The sequence below is a fragment of the Drosophila teissieri genome, chromosome 3R (assembly GCF_016746235.2).
Source record: "Drosophila teissieri strain GT53w chromosome 3R, Prin_Dtei_1.1, whole genome shotgun sequence".
Classification (NCBI taxonomy): Eukaryota; Metazoa; Arthropoda; class Insecta; order Diptera; family Drosophilidae; genus Drosophila; species Drosophila teissieri.
In genome coordinates, this window is record NC_053032.1 from 18,830,248 (window position 1) to 18,845,745 (window position 15,498).

The 15,498-nt window shown below is 48.8% G+C and overlaps 8 protein-coding genes across 10 annotated transcripts; 5 read left to right on the forward strand and 3 right to left on the reverse strand.

Annotated features, from left to right (window-relative positions):
- The first annotated feature begins 477 nt into the window (after positions 1 to 477).
- On the forward strand, positions 478 to 2,180 carry LOC122620811 (protein phosphatase 1 regulatory subunit 36). The gene has a single exon (XM_043798442.1). It carries the CDS (start codon positions 584 to 586, stop codon positions 2,045 to 2,047), a length of 1,464 nt encoding a protein of 487 aa, XP_043654377.1. The 5' UTR covers positions 478 to 583; the 3' UTR covers positions 2,048 to 2,180.
- Positions 2,181 to 2,342: 162 nt separating this feature from the next.
- Positions 2,343 to 3,281, forward strand: LOC122621202 (peptide deformylase, mitochondrial). Its single transcript, XM_043798988.1, has 2 exons — positions 2,343 to 2,678; positions 2,827 to 3,281. Exons 1-2 carry the CDS (start codon positions 2,400 to 2,402, stop codon positions 3,136 to 3,138), a joined length of 591 nt encoding a protein of 196 aa, XP_043654923.1. The 5' UTR covers positions 2,343 to 2,399; the 3' UTR covers positions 3,139 to 3,281.
- A 226-nt stretch (positions 3,282 to 3,507) lies between these two features.
- On the forward strand, positions 3,508 to 4,580 carry LOC122619484 (peptide deformylase, mitochondrial). Its single transcript, XM_043796456.1, has 3 exons — positions 3,508 to 3,966; positions 4,032 to 4,371; positions 4,442 to 4,580. The coding sequence occupies exons 1-2, from the start codon at positions 3,562 to 3,564 to the stop codon at positions 4,341 to 4,343; spliced, it is 717 nt and encodes a 238-aa protein (XP_043652391.1). The 5' UTR covers positions 3,508 to 3,561; the 3' UTR covers positions 4,344 to 4,371; positions 4,442 to 4,580.
- LOC122619485 lies at positions 4,358 to 4,929 on the reverse strand. Its single transcript, XM_043796457.1, has one exon. It carries the CDS (start codon positions 4,795 to 4,797, stop codon positions 4,438 to 4,440), a length of 360 nt encoding a protein of 119 aa, XP_043652392.1. The 5' UTR covers positions 4,798 to 4,929; the 3' UTR covers positions 4,358 to 4,437.
- Positions 4,930 to 5,058: 129 nt separating this feature from the next.
- On the forward strand, positions 5,059 to 6,644 carry LOC122619482. Its single transcript, XM_043796453.1, has one exon. The coding sequence runs from the start codon at positions 5,064 to 5,066 to the stop codon at positions 6,513 to 6,515; it is 1,452 nt and encodes a 483-aa protein (XP_043652388.1). The 5' UTR covers positions 5,059 to 5,063; the 3' UTR covers positions 6,516 to 6,644.
- A 26-nt stretch (positions 6,645 to 6,670) lies between these two features.
- On the forward strand, positions 6,671 to 8,429 carry LOC122619481. The gene has a single exon (XM_043796452.1). It carries the CDS (start codon positions 6,806 to 6,808, stop codon positions 8,258 to 8,260), a length of 1,455 nt encoding a protein of 484 aa, XP_043652387.1. The 5' UTR covers positions 6,671 to 6,805; the 3' UTR covers positions 8,261 to 8,429.
- A 39-nt stretch (positions 8,430 to 8,468) lies between these two features.
- LOC122619479 (C-1-tetrahydrofolate synthase, cytoplasmic) lies at positions 8,469 to 15,140 on the reverse strand. 3 transcript variants are annotated; one of them, XM_043796451.1, is made up of 6 exons: positions 14,997 to 15,082; positions 11,970 to 12,041; positions 11,696 to 11,906; positions 11,101 to 11,572; positions 8,947 to 10,784; positions 8,469 to 8,877 (listed from the first exon to the last, which is right to left on the reverse strand). In XM_043796451.1, the coding sequence occupies exons 1-6, from the start codon at positions 15,065 to 15,067 to the stop codon at positions 8,635 to 8,637; spliced, it is 2,907 nt and encodes a 968-aa protein (XP_043652386.1). In that variant the 5' UTR covers positions 15,068 to 15,082; the 3' UTR covers positions 8,469 to 8,634. The 3 variants fall into 3 exon arrangements, with proteins under 3 accessions (XP_043652386.1, XP_043652384.1, XP_043652385.1); XM_043796449.1 differs by lacking the exon at positions 14,997 to 15,082 and having other exon boundaries at positions 11,970 to 12,135; XM_043796450.1 differs by lacking the exons at positions 8,469 to 8,877; positions 8,947 to 10,784; positions 11,101 to 11,572; positions 11,696 to 11,906; positions 11,970 to 12,041 and adding an exon at positions 13,917 to 14,163 and having other exon boundaries at positions 14,997 to 15,140.
- On the reverse strand, positions 12,799 to 13,909 carry LOC122619483 (probable methyltransferase-like protein 15 homolog). The gene has a single exon (XM_043796455.1). It carries the CDS (start codon positions 13,907 to 13,909, stop codon positions 12,839 to 12,841), a length of 1,071 nt encoding a protein of 356 aa, XP_043652390.1. The 3' UTR covers positions 12,799 to 12,838.
- Positions 15,141 to 15,498: the final 358 nt, after the last annotated feature.

Consider the following 15,498-nt stretch of genomic DNA (forward strand, 5'->3'; position numbering starts at 1 on the left):
TAATAAACTGAGTGCAGACACCTACGCTCAAAAGTTAGTAAGTTTGGCACACTTTGTAATCTTTTAAGCCTGAAAACAGCAAATAATTTATTTAAACTTAAAGCCAAAGTTAAGCCACATCACCGAGTGCTGCAATAGAAAACATGAAAGCTTCGTCCGTGTTTCTAGACAAATGTTGACTATAAACAAAAAGCTTTAGGGTTCAGGCACTCTCTTAACTTCTTTTGATAAACGAAATTTAGTTTGGCAAAAGACATTAACGAAGCTTAAATTGGGAGATTATGTTTACTTACTTGTTAATAAATTCAATCAAATATACTTTAATAAAAGGGATTTTATAAGGTATTTACTTAGCTGAAAAGTTATTTTATAAGCATGTTTTAAGCTTCCTTAATATCTGCCTTAATATCTTCCTTTCATATCTGCGAATGCTGTAATCAAAATTCATTTAAAATCCTGTCAGTTAACTTTCTATTAATTTTACAACTAATGATAGAAACTAATATAGATGGAAACACATGACATCGAAAACCATTAAAAAAAACATAATTATATTTTAAAATATTAAAAAAATATATATACCATGAAAAGAGTCCATGTGGACAACTACACACCCAAGTACTACAGTGGCAAGTGGTCGTGGAGCGCCGAAAAGGATTGCCTGGAATTCGAGCCGCACAACGACCTGGAGAATGCCAGGGAGCGCTACATCACCACCAATGGCTACAAGTTCCTGCGCATTATCGACCAGGAGGAGGAGCTCATCTTCCGGCAGGCCTATGTGCGGGACACGGGCACCTATGACTTTGACACGTTGGTGATCAACGACATCCGCGACCTGGTTCTCTTCCTGATGCCAAGCGATTTCCTGACCTACCGGTTCGTGGAGTTCATGCACCGGCCGGCGGTTCACCGTCTGATCCATGCGCTCATCATTTACTTCGAGTACTTCCTGCGGATGGTGGAGTTTGTGCTGGTGCGACGCGATGAGCTGGCCGATCAGATCCAAAGCGATCAGACCATCGCGATGAAGAAGACCTTCTCGATCTATCTCAGTCAGTATCGACTCCTGGTGGCCCGCAACTACAGTGTGATCCTGAAGGGAGATGGCGACATGGCCAACTACTATCATATGAAGCAGATTATCAAAATTTCGGATACCAGTCGCGACCGGGTCTTCCACGAGCAGTTCCTGGCCGTGATGACCCAGATCGTGTGGATCTGCATGCATCGCCGGGCGTACAATGTCATTGAGATGGAGATGAACCGTCTGTTTCGGTCCGATCACTTCGTTATGGCTCGTCCGGAGTATCTAAGCTTTACGCCGGCGGAGCGGAGTTTACTGTACGGCCGTAACCATAAGATCGTCAACTATCGCACCCAGGTATCGCCGCTCGTCCAGGAGCTGGAGCACGTGGCGGAGGAGGACATGCCCATCCTGTGGATTGGCGAGCGAAAGTACCGAGGCAACGACAAGCGCATTGCCGAGATGGAGCTGGAGTACATTGTGCCGGGGCCACAGCTTCGTATGATCGACGTGGCACACGGCATACTGGGACATCCGAAGGATCTGTACAACACCATTCTAGATCTGGACTGGCCCACAGTTCGCTATTCGAACTTTTCGCGGGGCTACGATCCGTACCACATCATGCGCCAGCCGCATCTGGACATTCCCAAGATCGACGCCCTGAAAGTGCGCAAGATGAGCGAGAACTACGAGCACTTCTACAAGGTGTATCGCATCTACGAGCCACACAGCCTGCAGATCCTGAGGAAGTGGCTCAAGCGGGACAAGCTCGTCCAGTTCTATCGCTCCGGGGGACTGCTGCTCACCAACGTGGTGTCCCGGTGCGAGAAGGAACTGGCCGAAAAGGTCCCGGTAACCAAGGTCGACCAGGTCATCTCCAACTACTTCAAGGTGAAGTCCAGGCTGCGCAAGGGATCGCCATATGAACCGGACAACATCAGCATCACCTCCTCGCGCATCGGGGGCTTCAATTCGCCGCGCCAGAAGAATACCCCGCAGGAGTACTATTTCGATTAATTTTTGTGGTAAATGGGTGCGTGGGTAAATGGCCACACATCCTTTAGGTTTTTCAGCGACTTAAAATACTTCAAAATTATAATTTCGTGAATAAAATACTTATTAGTCTTGCATTCTTGGCATGTTAAAAATATATCTAATATAATTTTTGGAATATTATTAGTTCATATTAAGGCACATATTTCCGCTTTGAAATGCGAGACGTAGACTTTTCGTTCCCAGTGTTTCGAAGGCAGATCAGCTGATCCGCAGATAAGGCTATCGTATCAAAATCTGTCCACCTCGACAGCTCTATGCAGTAGTTGCTCGATAGACACGGTTCAGTAGAGGAGCACATCTTCCGCCCGTAATCATGTCCGCTCCGCCATATCGTCACTTTACCCAAATCGGGGATCCTGTACTTCGCCAAAGGGCCGAAGAGGTTCCAACTGAGGACATCGACAGTGTGGAGATCAACCAAATTATTGAGGGCATGGTGAAGGTGTTACGTCACTACGATTGCGTGGGCGTGGCTGCGCCCCAAGTGGGAATACCGCTGCGCATTATCGTAATGGAATTCCGAGAGGGAAAGCAAGAGCAATTCAAGCCGGAAATCTACGAGGAGCGCAAAATGTCCACTCTGCCCTTGGCCGTAAGTAATAATTTACTTGAACATTCGGAAAATATTTACATTTATGTAGTTTTTAGTAGTATTCTATGAACTTAAGTTGTGCATTCAAAAATATTGCTAATGTGCATCCCAAATCCCGTGGTTTCTCATCATAAATCACTTGCTGCAGGTCTTCATTAATCCGGAGCTGGAGATAATCAGCAGCCAAGTAAACAAACATCCAGAAGGTTGCATGAGTGTGCGTGGCTATTCCGCCGAGGTGGAGCGGTACGATAAGGTCCGGATCCGGGGAATCGGCAAGCTGGGCACTGCGTCGGAAATGGAACTGGAGGGCTGGAGTGCACGGATCGCTCAGCACGAGGTGGATCACCTGAACGGAACTATCTACATGGATAAGATGGATCTCTCCACCTTTAAGTGCAACCTCTGGGAGCAGATAAACGCGGCTGAGGGTCGATCCGCCATTTGGTTTCACAAGTAATCTTTTACCAACTTGGTTCCGAATAGGGCGGACTGTAATTTCAAAGTTATGTATCCATTTTAAGCTGTTTTTTCACTTTTTTATGGCGTTTTATACACAATATTTGTATATTATTTGAAAATAAACTACACTTGTAAACTGAATGCACCACTTTTTAAATAACTTCTAAAAAGAATGTTAAAAACAAATCCTATGTGTAAGATACAAGTTTAAGCTCACGTGCAATTGTTATTTATGATTTTGGTGAGCAGTTTTTTAGGTTTTCCATACAAATTTAAAAAGTGCGCCAAATCGAACATCCGAACACCGATATATCGATAGGCAAGTGTTTTGACATCCCTAGCCGGTCAGGTGGCCAGTATGACCGTGTTGTATAACTGTATTCTTTACAATTGAAATAAAGGAGGTTAAACGTTACACAAAATGCGCCTGAAACCACGGATAAAAGTTTGCCAAGCGATACTGGGACAAGGTCGATCCTTCGGAACGAGTCCTGCCGCGAGTCAGTCGTTCAGGAAGTGGTACCAGCAACTGTGGACCACGGAGCGCACCAACTTGCCGCCATACAACCATTTCACCCAGATCGGAGACCCTGTTCTGAGGCAGCAGGCGGCTTTGGTGCCCAAGGAGCACCTGGATAGCCCCGAGCTCAAGGCCATCGTCGAGCGGATGGTCAAGGTGCTGAGGAAGTTCGACTGCGTGGGCATTGCGGCGCCACAGATTGGCGTATCCCTCAGAATCATAGCCATGGAGTTCAAGGGACGGGTGCGAAAGGAGCTGCCTGAGGCAGTTTACCAGGCGCGGCAAATGTCCGAGCTGCCACTGACTGTGAGATTGGGTCTTAGCTAGCCGTGTTTGGAGTCCCAACCCATCTGATACAATGGTTCTTACAGGTTTTCATCAATCCCGTCCTGACAGTGACCAACTACACCAAGCTGAAGCATCCAGAAGGCTGCATGAGTGTGCGAGGATACTCTGCCGAAGTTGAGCGTTTCGAAGGTGTGAAGCTAACAGGCCTTGACCAAGAAGGAAACCAAAGCGAACTGGCTCTGAGTGGTTGGAATGCCAGGATAGCACAGCACGAAATGGATCACTTGGAGGGCAAGCTGTACACCGATCACATGGACCGCTCCACCTTTGCGTGCACCTGCTGGGAGGCGGTTAACACGAAATCCGGACGCGTGGAGATACCCTTCTACAAGTAGTTAAGTCGCTCGGGGATCGTTTCACTATGTATGTATATATACTGATTGAATGGAATTGTTGTTTATCGTTGGCAAATGTCCCTCTCGGCTGGTTTTAGTCCAATGGTGTGGTGGGTGCACAAACCCGTAGATTGTGGATAGCCGCCCCAAGGGCCGCCTTGGCCTTGAAGTACTCCGGACTGTCCCACAGATCGCTCTTGTCCATCATGTAGGCCAACAGTTCTTGGTACTCCCGCATCAGCAGACGATGGGTGGCAGCCGTCTTTACCCGTTGCATCTCAAATGGCTCGGAAACAGTCGGCAGGTCCGTAAGCTCTTGATCACTCCCAATCTTCACGCTCAAAACGCAATATTCATTATACTGCTGTCGCAGACTCTTGCCAAGATAATTGAGGACTGCCGTGCGCAGGATAAACTGCCGTATGACCGGATCGGCATTGTTGCGCCGCAGCATGCCAAGCACAGTCCGGGAAACCACGTTTACCCAAATACGAGTGGTACCGGAAAATATTAATCCTGTGAATGCAGATTGACAGAAAAGTCACGCCGCCTTGGACCCTTTTTTGGTCTATCAAATGTTCAGAGTCGCAGCAGCATCTATAGTTCAGTCAGTCTGATCCATATAAACATTTAACTCCCAAGGAGAAGACACCTATTTTGCACAGCTGTTGACTAAAAAAAGCCTTTATACATTTATACTCATATTCCCTGCCAACCATCATGAAGCGCGTTCATGTGGATAACTACGCCCCAAAGTACTACAGCGGCAAGTGGTCGTGGGATTCGGAGAAAGACTGTCTCCACTTTCAGGCCCATAATGATCTGGAGGACGCCCGGGAGCGCTATATAAGTACCAACGGCTACAAGTTCCTGCGCACCATCGACCAGGAGGAGGAGCTCATCTTCCGACAGGAGTATTTGCTACCGAAAAGCAACTACAGTGACGTTGTGGTGGTCGGAGATATTAGAAACTTGGTTCTCTACCTGATGCCTAAAGAATTTCTAAGCTACAAGTTCGTTGAGTTCATGTACGAGCGGGATACGCACTTGCTGCTTCACTCCTTGATTATATATTTTGAGTACTACTTGCGAATGGTCGAGTTTATACTCATACGTCGGGATGAGCTGTCGGGCTCGCTTGGTCAGGTGCAGAGCGAGCAGACGAATGATATGAAACGCACATTTTCGGTATACTTGAGCCAGTATCGTATGCTTGTTGCCCGTAACTACTGCCGCATCATCGGGGGCGAGGACAGCATGGCCAAGTACTACCACATGAAGCCGATTTCCAACATATCAGCAACGATCCATGACAAGTACTTTCATGAGCACTTTCTGGCTGTGGCCATCCAGATTGTGTGGATCTGCATGCATCGGCGGGCGTACTTCGTCATCGAAATGGAGATGAATCGCCTTTTCCGGTCGGAGTACTTTGTTTCCGCCCACCCTGAATACCTCACATTCACTGAGTCGGAGCGCAGTCTTCTCTACGGCAAGAACAAGAAGAACTATAACTATCGAATTCAGGACTCGCCGCTTGTGCAGGAGCTTAAGCTGGTTCCTGAGGAGGATTTGCCAATTTTGTGGATAGGCGAACGCAAGTACAGGGGAAATGATATCCGCATTGCCGAGATTGAGCTGGAGTACATTGTGCCTGGATCACAGCTCCGCTTTATAAATGTATCGCACGGCATCATGGGCCATCCGAAGACTCTGTACAACACGCTCCTCAGTCTCGACTGGGAAGCTGTACGCTTCTCGAACTTTTCGGAGCAGTTTGATCCGTACCATATAATCAACCGACCTTACCTGCAAATTCCCAAGATTGGTGAGCTTCTGATGCGTAAAATGAGCGAGAGATATGAACATTTCTACCAGATCTGCAAGGCTCATGAGCCAGTCACCCACCATCAGATCTGCAAGTGGGTCAAACGAGACATCAACATAGCGTTCTTTCGGTCCGGCGGTCTGCTCACGAACGTGGTCTCGCGCTGCGAAAAGGAGCTGGAGAGCACATCTTCACTTAGGGTCGATCAGATCATTTCCAACTATTTTAAGTTGATGAAGAAAATACGCAAGGAGGATAAAGATGTGGATGTAATTCCATCGTCTTCTCGTAATAGTGTTTCGTCGCGATTTAGTCTACTTAAGGCGTCAAGAAAATCAACTTAATTTTGTACTTTAATAGCAATTTCTTCCATATTAATAAATTTACACGAAACTCAACAAGAGCTAGGCTGCTATCATAAATGGCATCATAGATAGATAGATGCAGGAAATGAAATGACTTTGGTATCCGCTCTAGGCTATCGGTTTCCTAGGTGGGAGCCCGGGAATAAAACTTCACTTTCAGGGCTTTAGGAAATGATCATTATTCCACTAAACTTCATCACGTACACAGCACTAAATACACTGTAAGAACACAAGACACAGCCCGATCCTGATTGGTAAACGTGACTACGATGAAGAGAGTCCATGTGGATAACTACGCCCCAAAGTACTTCAGCGGCAAGTGGTCATGGGATTCGGAGAAGGACTGCCTCAACTTCCAGGCGCACAACGATCTGGAAAACGCAAGAGAGCGCTACATCACCACCAATGGCTACAAGTTCCTGCGCACCATCGACCAGGAGGAGGAGCTCATCTTCCGGCAGGAGTATGTGCGCGCCAAGACCAACACCAGTGATACAGTGGTGCAAAGAGACATTCGAGACTTGGTGCTCTTCTTGATGCCCAAGGAGTTTCTAACCTACAAGTTCGTGAAATTCATGCATGAGCCGGAGGTGCAGTCCGTGCTCCACGCCCTGATATTATACTTTGAGTACTACTTGCGCCTGGTGGAGTTCGTGCTGATTCGCCGAGATGAGCTCTCTGGCCAGATGGCCCAGATTCAGAGCGCGCAGACCAACGAGATGAAGAAAACCTATTCCGTTTACCTGAGCCACCTACGCATATTGTTAGCGCGAAACTACTGTGAGGTTATCAAGGGCGAGGGAGAAATGGCCAAGTACTATCACATGAAGCCGATTTCCAACATATCGGCAACCATCCACGACAAGTACTTCCATGAGCACTTTCTGGCTGTGGCCATCCAAATAGTTTGGATCTGCATGCATCGCCGGGCGTACTTCGTCATCGAGATGGAGATGAATCGCCTTTTCCGGTCGGAGCACTTTGTTTCCGTTCGCCCTGAGTACCTGGAGTTCACGGAGGCGGAGCGAAGTCTGCTCTACGGCCGAAACAGCAGGAACCTCAATTATCGCGTCCAGATCTCTCCGCTGGTCCAGGAGCTGGAGCACGTGGCGATGGAGGATTTGCCCATTCTGTGGATAGGAAAGCGCAAGTATAGGGGCACTGATGCTCGCATTGCTCAGCTTGAGATTGAGTACGTGGTGCCCGGATCGCAGCTCCGCTTGATTGACATTTCCCATGGCATCCTGGGCCACCCGAAGAAGCTATACAACACCCTTCTGAATCTCGACTGGCCGGCAGTTCGATTCCTAAACTTCTCGGAGCACTACGACCCATATCATATCATCAGACGGAACCACCTGGACATTCCCAAGTTGGGTGAACTTGAGATACGCAAAATGGCCGAGAGTTATGAGCACTTTTACGAGATCTTTCCCTTTTTCGAGCCAGCCACCCATTATCATATCTGCAAGTGGGTCAAACGAGAAATCAACATAGCGTACTTCCGGTCCGGAGGCCTGCTCACAAACGTAGTCTCACGCTGTGAAAACGAGTTGGCCACCGCATTTGAGGGTCAAGCCGTCGACAAAATCATTGCCAATTACTTCAAGCTGGTCTCCAACATACGGAAGGTGGACTACTTTGAGTCGCCTCGTGCCAGTGACTTTAGCGCTGTGAAAAGGGGGATCTTTGATAAAAGACACAGTTCCTTTGAGTCGGCTTAAAGTAGGAGCTAAAGTCATGCATTGTTGGTTGCGACTTTGTAAATGAGTACTACCTTACTTTTAAGGACCAAAAATAGGTATTCGTGTCATTTATACATTTCCAACCTGTCTACATATAAAAAAATACATTTATACGTTACGGAAAATATAAAATAACTAAAAATATTTAGTTTTCAGTCATTCGCCTCTGGCAAGTAAAAAGTCGGCATTTTAAAAACCACAAACCGTCAGAAATGTATATTAGTTTACCAACTTTGAAATCTTATCTCTAAATCATTTATATACAATTTAAAACAATTTGTTACTACTTTGTAATTTAGAATGAAAATGCCTTGAAAGTTATTAGGTAACTTCTCCTTTGTCCGGGTTGCAGTCTAAAACAGGCCCTCGATTTCTCCGGTTTCCGTATTCAGATCGATGTCGTAGATAGCCGGGCGGGTGGGAAGACCCGGCATTTTGGTGACCTCACCGCACATGGCGACCACGAAGCCGGCTCCGGCGGAAACATATACGTCCTCAACGTCCAGGGCGAAGCCCTTGGGGGCGCCTTTGATCTTCGCATCGCCAGTGAAGGAGCCGGAGACCTTGGACATGCAGATAGGAAGATTGCCAAAGCCCTGCAATCCGAACAATGCATTTTTATAGTTAATAATTTCAGTTTACCGAAGACAATGTGCTTCACTTACCGCATCCGTCAGGCGCTTGAGCTTCTCCTCAGCCGCCGGCGAGAGCACCACCTTTCCAGCACCGTACATCGTCGTGGCGATCTTGTTCATCTTATCCACCAGCGGCAGCTCCAGATCGTAGAGCAATCGGAACTGGTTGCCCTGCTCGCAGGCTCTGATCACCGCATCGGCCAGCTCAACGGCACCGGCTCCTCCGTCCGCCCAGTGAGTGGAGACCACGGCGGCGAAGGCACCTGCCTCCAGAGCAGCCTTCTTGACCAACTCATGCTCCGCCGGAGTGTCGGCCGAATGGGCATTCAGGCTCACCACCACTGGCATGCCGAAGGCCTTGCCGTTCTCGATGTGCTGCAGCAGGTTGGGCAGACCCTTCTGGACGAGCTCCAAGTTCTCCTCGGTGTATTGCTTGTTCAAGGGGGCGCCGGGCGTGACGGGAGCTCCGCCACCGTGCATCTTGATGGCCCTCACAGTGGCCACCAGCACCATGGCGTTCGGCTTGCGACCGGATGTCCGGCACTTAATGTTGCAGAATTTCTCCATGCCAATGTCTGATCCGAATCCCGCCTCCGTGCAGACAAAGCCATCCTTACCAACCAGCTTAAGGCCGACTTCGTCAGCGATGATCGAGTTGCAGCCGTGGGCGATGTTGGCGAAGGGACCGGCGTGCACCAGCACTGGAGTTCCCTCGAGAGACTGCATCAGGTTGGGCTCTAGGGCGTCCTTCAGAAGAACTGCTAGGGCACCGGTGACACCCAAATCGTCAGCGGTCACGGGCTTGCCCCGTTTGTCGAAGGCCACCACCATGTCAGCCAGCCGCTGCTTCATGTCCTCCAGACTTCGGGAAAGCGCCAGCACAGCCATGATCTCGCTGGCCACCGAGATGGAGAACCGGGTCTCCCTCGTGATCCCTTTCTCGGTGGGCGATTGCCCAACGGTAATGGTGCGTAGGTACCGATCGTTGATGTCCACCACACGCTCCCACATGATCGTGTCCGGATCGATGTCCAGCCGGGCGAAGGGACCGTACTCCTCTTCGGTCAGGGTATTGGGATCGGTTTTGGTGATGCCCAATTTCTGGAGCCGGCGCAGCTGAATGGGGCTGAACTTCCGCAGACCCTTGATCGCGGGCACCAATCTGTCATACAAGGCCTTGTCCTTTTGGGTATTCTCGTGGAAGATGCGGGTGTCCAGCTGGGCGGCCAGCAAGTTATTGGCTGCAGACACCGCATGGATGTCTCCTGTCAGATGGAGATTGAACTCCTCCATGGGGATCACCTGCGCGTAGCCGCCGCCAGCAGCTCCACCCTTGATGCCAAAGGTTGGACCTTGGGATGGCTGTCGCAGAGCAGCCATGGTGTTTCTCAGCTTGTGCGCTCCCAGAGCCTGGACCAGGCCCATCAGTGTAGTGGTCTTACCCTCGCCCAAAGGCGTGGGTGTCATGCCGGCTACAACCACATAGTGACCCGCCTCCTTGTCCTTCAGACGCCCCAGCACTGACAGGGAAATCTTGGCCTTCTTATTGCCGTACAGGGAAACCTCCCGAGCTTCCAGACCGATCTCCTTGGCCAACACGGCAATGTCCTTCGGTTTTTGGGCACGGGCAATCACAATATCGCTGGGCACGGGACGCAGTGGCTTGAGGGGCAGCGTTTGTAGGGCCCACTGGTTCCTAGCCAGACGCTCCAGGAATCGGGCCGCAGATCGCACGGTGTTCTTCATCAGCATGGCCACCGTCATGGGTCCCACGCCGCCGGGCACGGGCGTCAAATGTCCTGCCACCTGGAGAGCTTCCGCGTAATCCACGTCCCCGACCAGCTTGCTGCCACTGGCCTTGCTGGCGTCTGCAAAGGATCAAGAAGGGGAATTAGGTGGAATCGGGTTTTGGATCGGTTCGCCCCGATCGGGAGCTGTTCCCTAACTACTCGTAATTCTCGAGAGCAAGATGTTTGAAAACAAAATCATTTCTTATCGTCGGGGTTAGGAGTTCCACTAGGGGGTCGAAATCGTTGATAAGCGATTGATGGGTGAGCAGTAATCAAGTGGAAACGTTTGGTTTCCGAGATTAAAGCAAGTCTTTGAGTCTGAAGATGGAAAATTGTTTACCCAGTGGATTTTCACTGGGATACTATCAGTACTATCAGTACTACCACCACTCACCTGGCTTCACATTGATGCCGCAATCAATGACCACGGCACCGGGCTTTATCCACGATCCCTTGACCATCTCGGCCACTCCGATTCCGACCACCAGAATGTCTGCACTTCGGGTGATCTCCTCCAGGTTGCGCGTCTTCGAGTGGCACACGGTGACCGTGGCATTGGCCCACTTGAGCAGCTCGGCGGCGGGAGTGCCCACGATCTTGCTGCGGCCCAGAACCACAGCCCTGGCACCGGCGATCTCTACGCCAGAACGGCGGATCAGCTCCAGGCAACCCCAAGGTGTGCAGGGCAGGAATCCACCGAGGTCACCTATGGCCAGCCGACCTTCGTTGACCGTGTGCAAGCCGTCCACATCCTTCTCCGGGGAAACAGCGTCCGTAATTCGATGCGAATCTATGGTGGTGTCACAATCCAGGGGCATTTGCACTATGATGCCGTGCACCCGTGGATCCTCGTTCAGGTCGTTGATCTGAGGGGGTAAAGTCGAGTTAGTAATAATTTATAACTTACTTAAGAAGGGAATAATTCGTTATACAGTTGATAATACTTTGAATTGAACATATTGCATAATCCCCTTCAGTCGCGAACTCACCTTATCGAGCAGTTCCACCTCGGTGATGGATCGGGGCAACTGGACGTGGACGGCATCGATGCCGATCTCCGTAGCCGCCTTGATCTTCATGCGGATGTAAACGTTGGAGTCCTCGCGTCCACCCACCTGGACGATCCTCAGGCCGGGCACAAAGTCCGCCAACTGCTTGCCCATGGCCGTCACCTCGTTACGCAGCTCCTCGCGAATGGATCTTTCAAGAGGACGGGATGGGATACAAAAGGGATTCTAGAATACAAGAGTTATGTCCACTCACTTGGCCACCGCCGTGCCCGATATGATCTTGGCCCCACTCATCTTGATCGCCGGCTCTGCTGTCCACTCTCCGCTGAAAAAACGCAAGCCCGTAAAGTATTTTAGTCCGGATGACCGAAAGTAACGCCTCACTAGCCACGCCAACTCGGCTCGCGCAATGCAACTGAGCTGAGTACTCCGCGGACACCCCTATCTATAGCCCACCTAGGCGTTCCGCCTGGTACCTCTCTATTTTTCATAATCCCACTCCCTTATCAGGCGCCTGCGAGATTATCGGTTTCGGGTTTCTCGCGGGTCACATCTTGCGATTGGTAGCCGCCAACAACACCGTCTGACGTATGAGCCACAACATGCTCCATCTCTGGGAGAAAAACAACCGCAGAAGTGCGAATGGTGAACTTACTCCATGGCTTTCACCGAGAAAATGGCTGGTATACGTAATTTCCATATCAGATTCGTAGGCCTCTGTTATCAACCACTTAAAGAGGTACTCGAAAGTTCAACGAGTTCAAATATAAGCACTGTGGAAATTATTTCCAATTCATACATAGATTATGTTATTGAAAATATTCCATGAAGCGAAAATAAGAATGTTTCGAGTCCATAGGCAAATCGGCACCACTGTACTAAACTACTCTTCTACCTGGGCAATTAACAACAATTTCCTAATCTAACTAAACAAAAAATTCTGCACGAGAACCACAAATAGCTCTGGTAAATAGATAAACCAGTTCTTATCAGCAGGTGCCAATTGGTTGGGCAGATAAGCAAAGCAGTCCAAACATGCAGAGCATGAGCAGAATTTGTGAGAATTATAGACTTTGAGAACGTGAGTTTTGAACTAGACCGAGGGAATTTATTGACATGCGTTTAGTTTGTTTTGACGGCTGCTCTCAGCTTGGCGGATCGACTGCGGGTGTTCCTAGCCACCTCTTCGGCGTCCGGCACGATGACATGGCGATGGAGTTGCTTCCAGCTCTTTTTGGTCAGTGATTCTAGCATGTCTGGTTCGTCTATGGCATAATAGCTGGAGTATTTGAGAGGAAGAGCATTGGCTGTGCCTGCCAGCACGTTTCCATTGATGTGACGCTTCACGATGGTGTCCTCCAGCGAGTGAAAGGTGATGGTCACCAAGCGACCATCAACGCGAAGGATTTCGTTGGCCAACACCATGCCATAGTTGATCTCGTTTAGCTCGTTGTTCACAAATATGCGGATGGCTTGGAAGGTCTTGGTGGCTGAGTGTGCATGTCTTCGAAGCTTATCTTTCCTGGACCCGCCATCCATGATGTTTTCAATTATGTCTGCCAGCTGCTTGGTGGTCTCGATTTTAAAGAGGGCATTGCGCGCGTCTATCAGTCCTCTGGCTATCTTCTTGGCTGCTTTCTCTTCGCCGTACATCCGCAAAATCTTTACAAGGTCGCCCTCTTCAACATTGGCCAACACATCGGCAGCTGTAACTCCTCCGCTGTGGCCACCATCCATTCGCATGTCCAGTGGACCGTCCCTCGAGATGGAGAAGCCTCTGACCGCCTCATCGAATTGCATGGAACTGCAGCCGAAATCGAACAGCATCCCGTCCACCGAGTTCTTGGCCAGGCCATGTTCTTTGAAAAGCTTTGGTAAATCGGAGAATTTTCCCAGCAGGGGTATCAGCCTGCCCTTGAACTCTTCGGATTCGCTCATATCGCGGGCCAGTTGGTGGGCCAAGGGATCTCTATCTAGGGCGTACACCTTGGCCTCGGGACACTTCTCCAGAAGACGCCGCGTGTGGCCACCAGCTCCGAAAGTCATGTCGAAATAGGTGCCTCCTGGAACGGGCTGCAGGTATTCAATGGCTGTGTCGCAGAGCACAGGAACGTGGGGAGCAGTCTTCACTTCTACAGAGCATCGTCTCATGCATTCCAGTCTCAGTCTAGTGGGGTTTAGGAGTCGCTTCATCGTGGTACTACTTCTTTTTGGAGCCCGCTCCCTCGTTTAGATATTGCAGGAACTCGGAGCTCAGGACTTGGCTGCACTGGGCGGCGGTTAATCCAGTGGCCGTGGATTCGAAAGTGCGCGGATACTTCTTGGCGTACACGTTGCTCGATAGCCTCTCCAGCGCTCCGATCTGGCGGTCCAGCTCCTTATCCGTCGCTCCGCCTTCGAGACTTGTGAGCTTGGTCACCTGCTTGCGAATCTGCTCGCCAAGATCCCTTTTTTGAGTAAGAGGGGAGAAAGTTTAGTACCAGCTAATAGAGTGGATGTGTGCGGATGTTCGTTCCATGCGGCGCCGCTGAGCAGGAGATTCGATCGCTTTCCGCGGAAGTGCGGTCATGGAGTGGAAAACCACTTGGTGTAATTGGAAACCAACAAAAGGCTAAAAACTGTGGCCAAAAGCACGCCCTTAAAAGTAACAGACGTCAAAGAGATGAATGAAACAAGTTTTATTCATTGTCAATTATTATCCGAAGATAATTATCAGCACGCTTTACTTTTGACTCAAATTAACCTTTTTATAGTGTAATTTACAAAAGTTAAGAATATATTCCCAAAACTTACTCGAGTCCATGGCTCAAAATAAATTTCTCCGGCTCCAACTGATATGCGAATTTAGAGGCCATTTTTTTGCCACTACAAAAGGTGTAATTATATGATGTCCGTACGTTCGGAAAACTGGTAAGACAATGTAAGCCTTTTAAGCCAAGTTAATCAAGTAACTGAAATCAGCGATCCACAATCGCTCAGGAATCGCCTAAATGAAACCCACAGTCCACGCGTTTCTTGGTCAGCTGGTGTGGAACCTAAAATTCTTGGCGCGCCGGCAGGTGAAATACTTATTAATTCTCAAGTAAATTTCACGAATATTTTCCAATTGCCGAACTGATCTAATAAGCCATTCACATATTCATGTTGGCAAACCTAACTCATTGCATTTAATACAAATAATATGAAATCCTGGCAATATTTATTTGTTAGATAATCCAAAGTTGATGCGCCGCCAGAACGAACATTTATGATTCCAGTGTATTTTAATGGGTATTCTCACCTGCCGACTTTCGATTTCTCCGCTGGCCACTTTTCGAGTACTTTTAGGAATCTTTGGTACTGCGCCGACATAATTGTTCCAACTTAAAAATTAAATTAAACAAATAGCAGCGCAACAAAAACACACGTTCTTGCCGGGGATGGAACAACAGTCGATAGTTGTTCGATATTATTAACAAGGGTGTTCCCATTGGGAATGAACTGCTGTATTTAAAATAAAAATATGGTCAGCTGTCTGCTAGCTGTTTATCACAAACTTGACATATAAAATCGTTGTTTCAGAATTTCATTTTCGATTTTCTTTGTATTGATTTAGTTTCTCGGGAAAACAGTTAAGGCTTTTCCGATATAGTAACAGCTATCGATAACTGTGCGCTTTGTGGGGTTATAGCTGAAGTCCAATGGTTGTCAGTGTTGGGTAATTTACAAATATTTTAAAGCTTCGTTTAAAATGACTGTTACTTGATAAACATAAAAACATTCAACTTAGTTGAACAAATAAA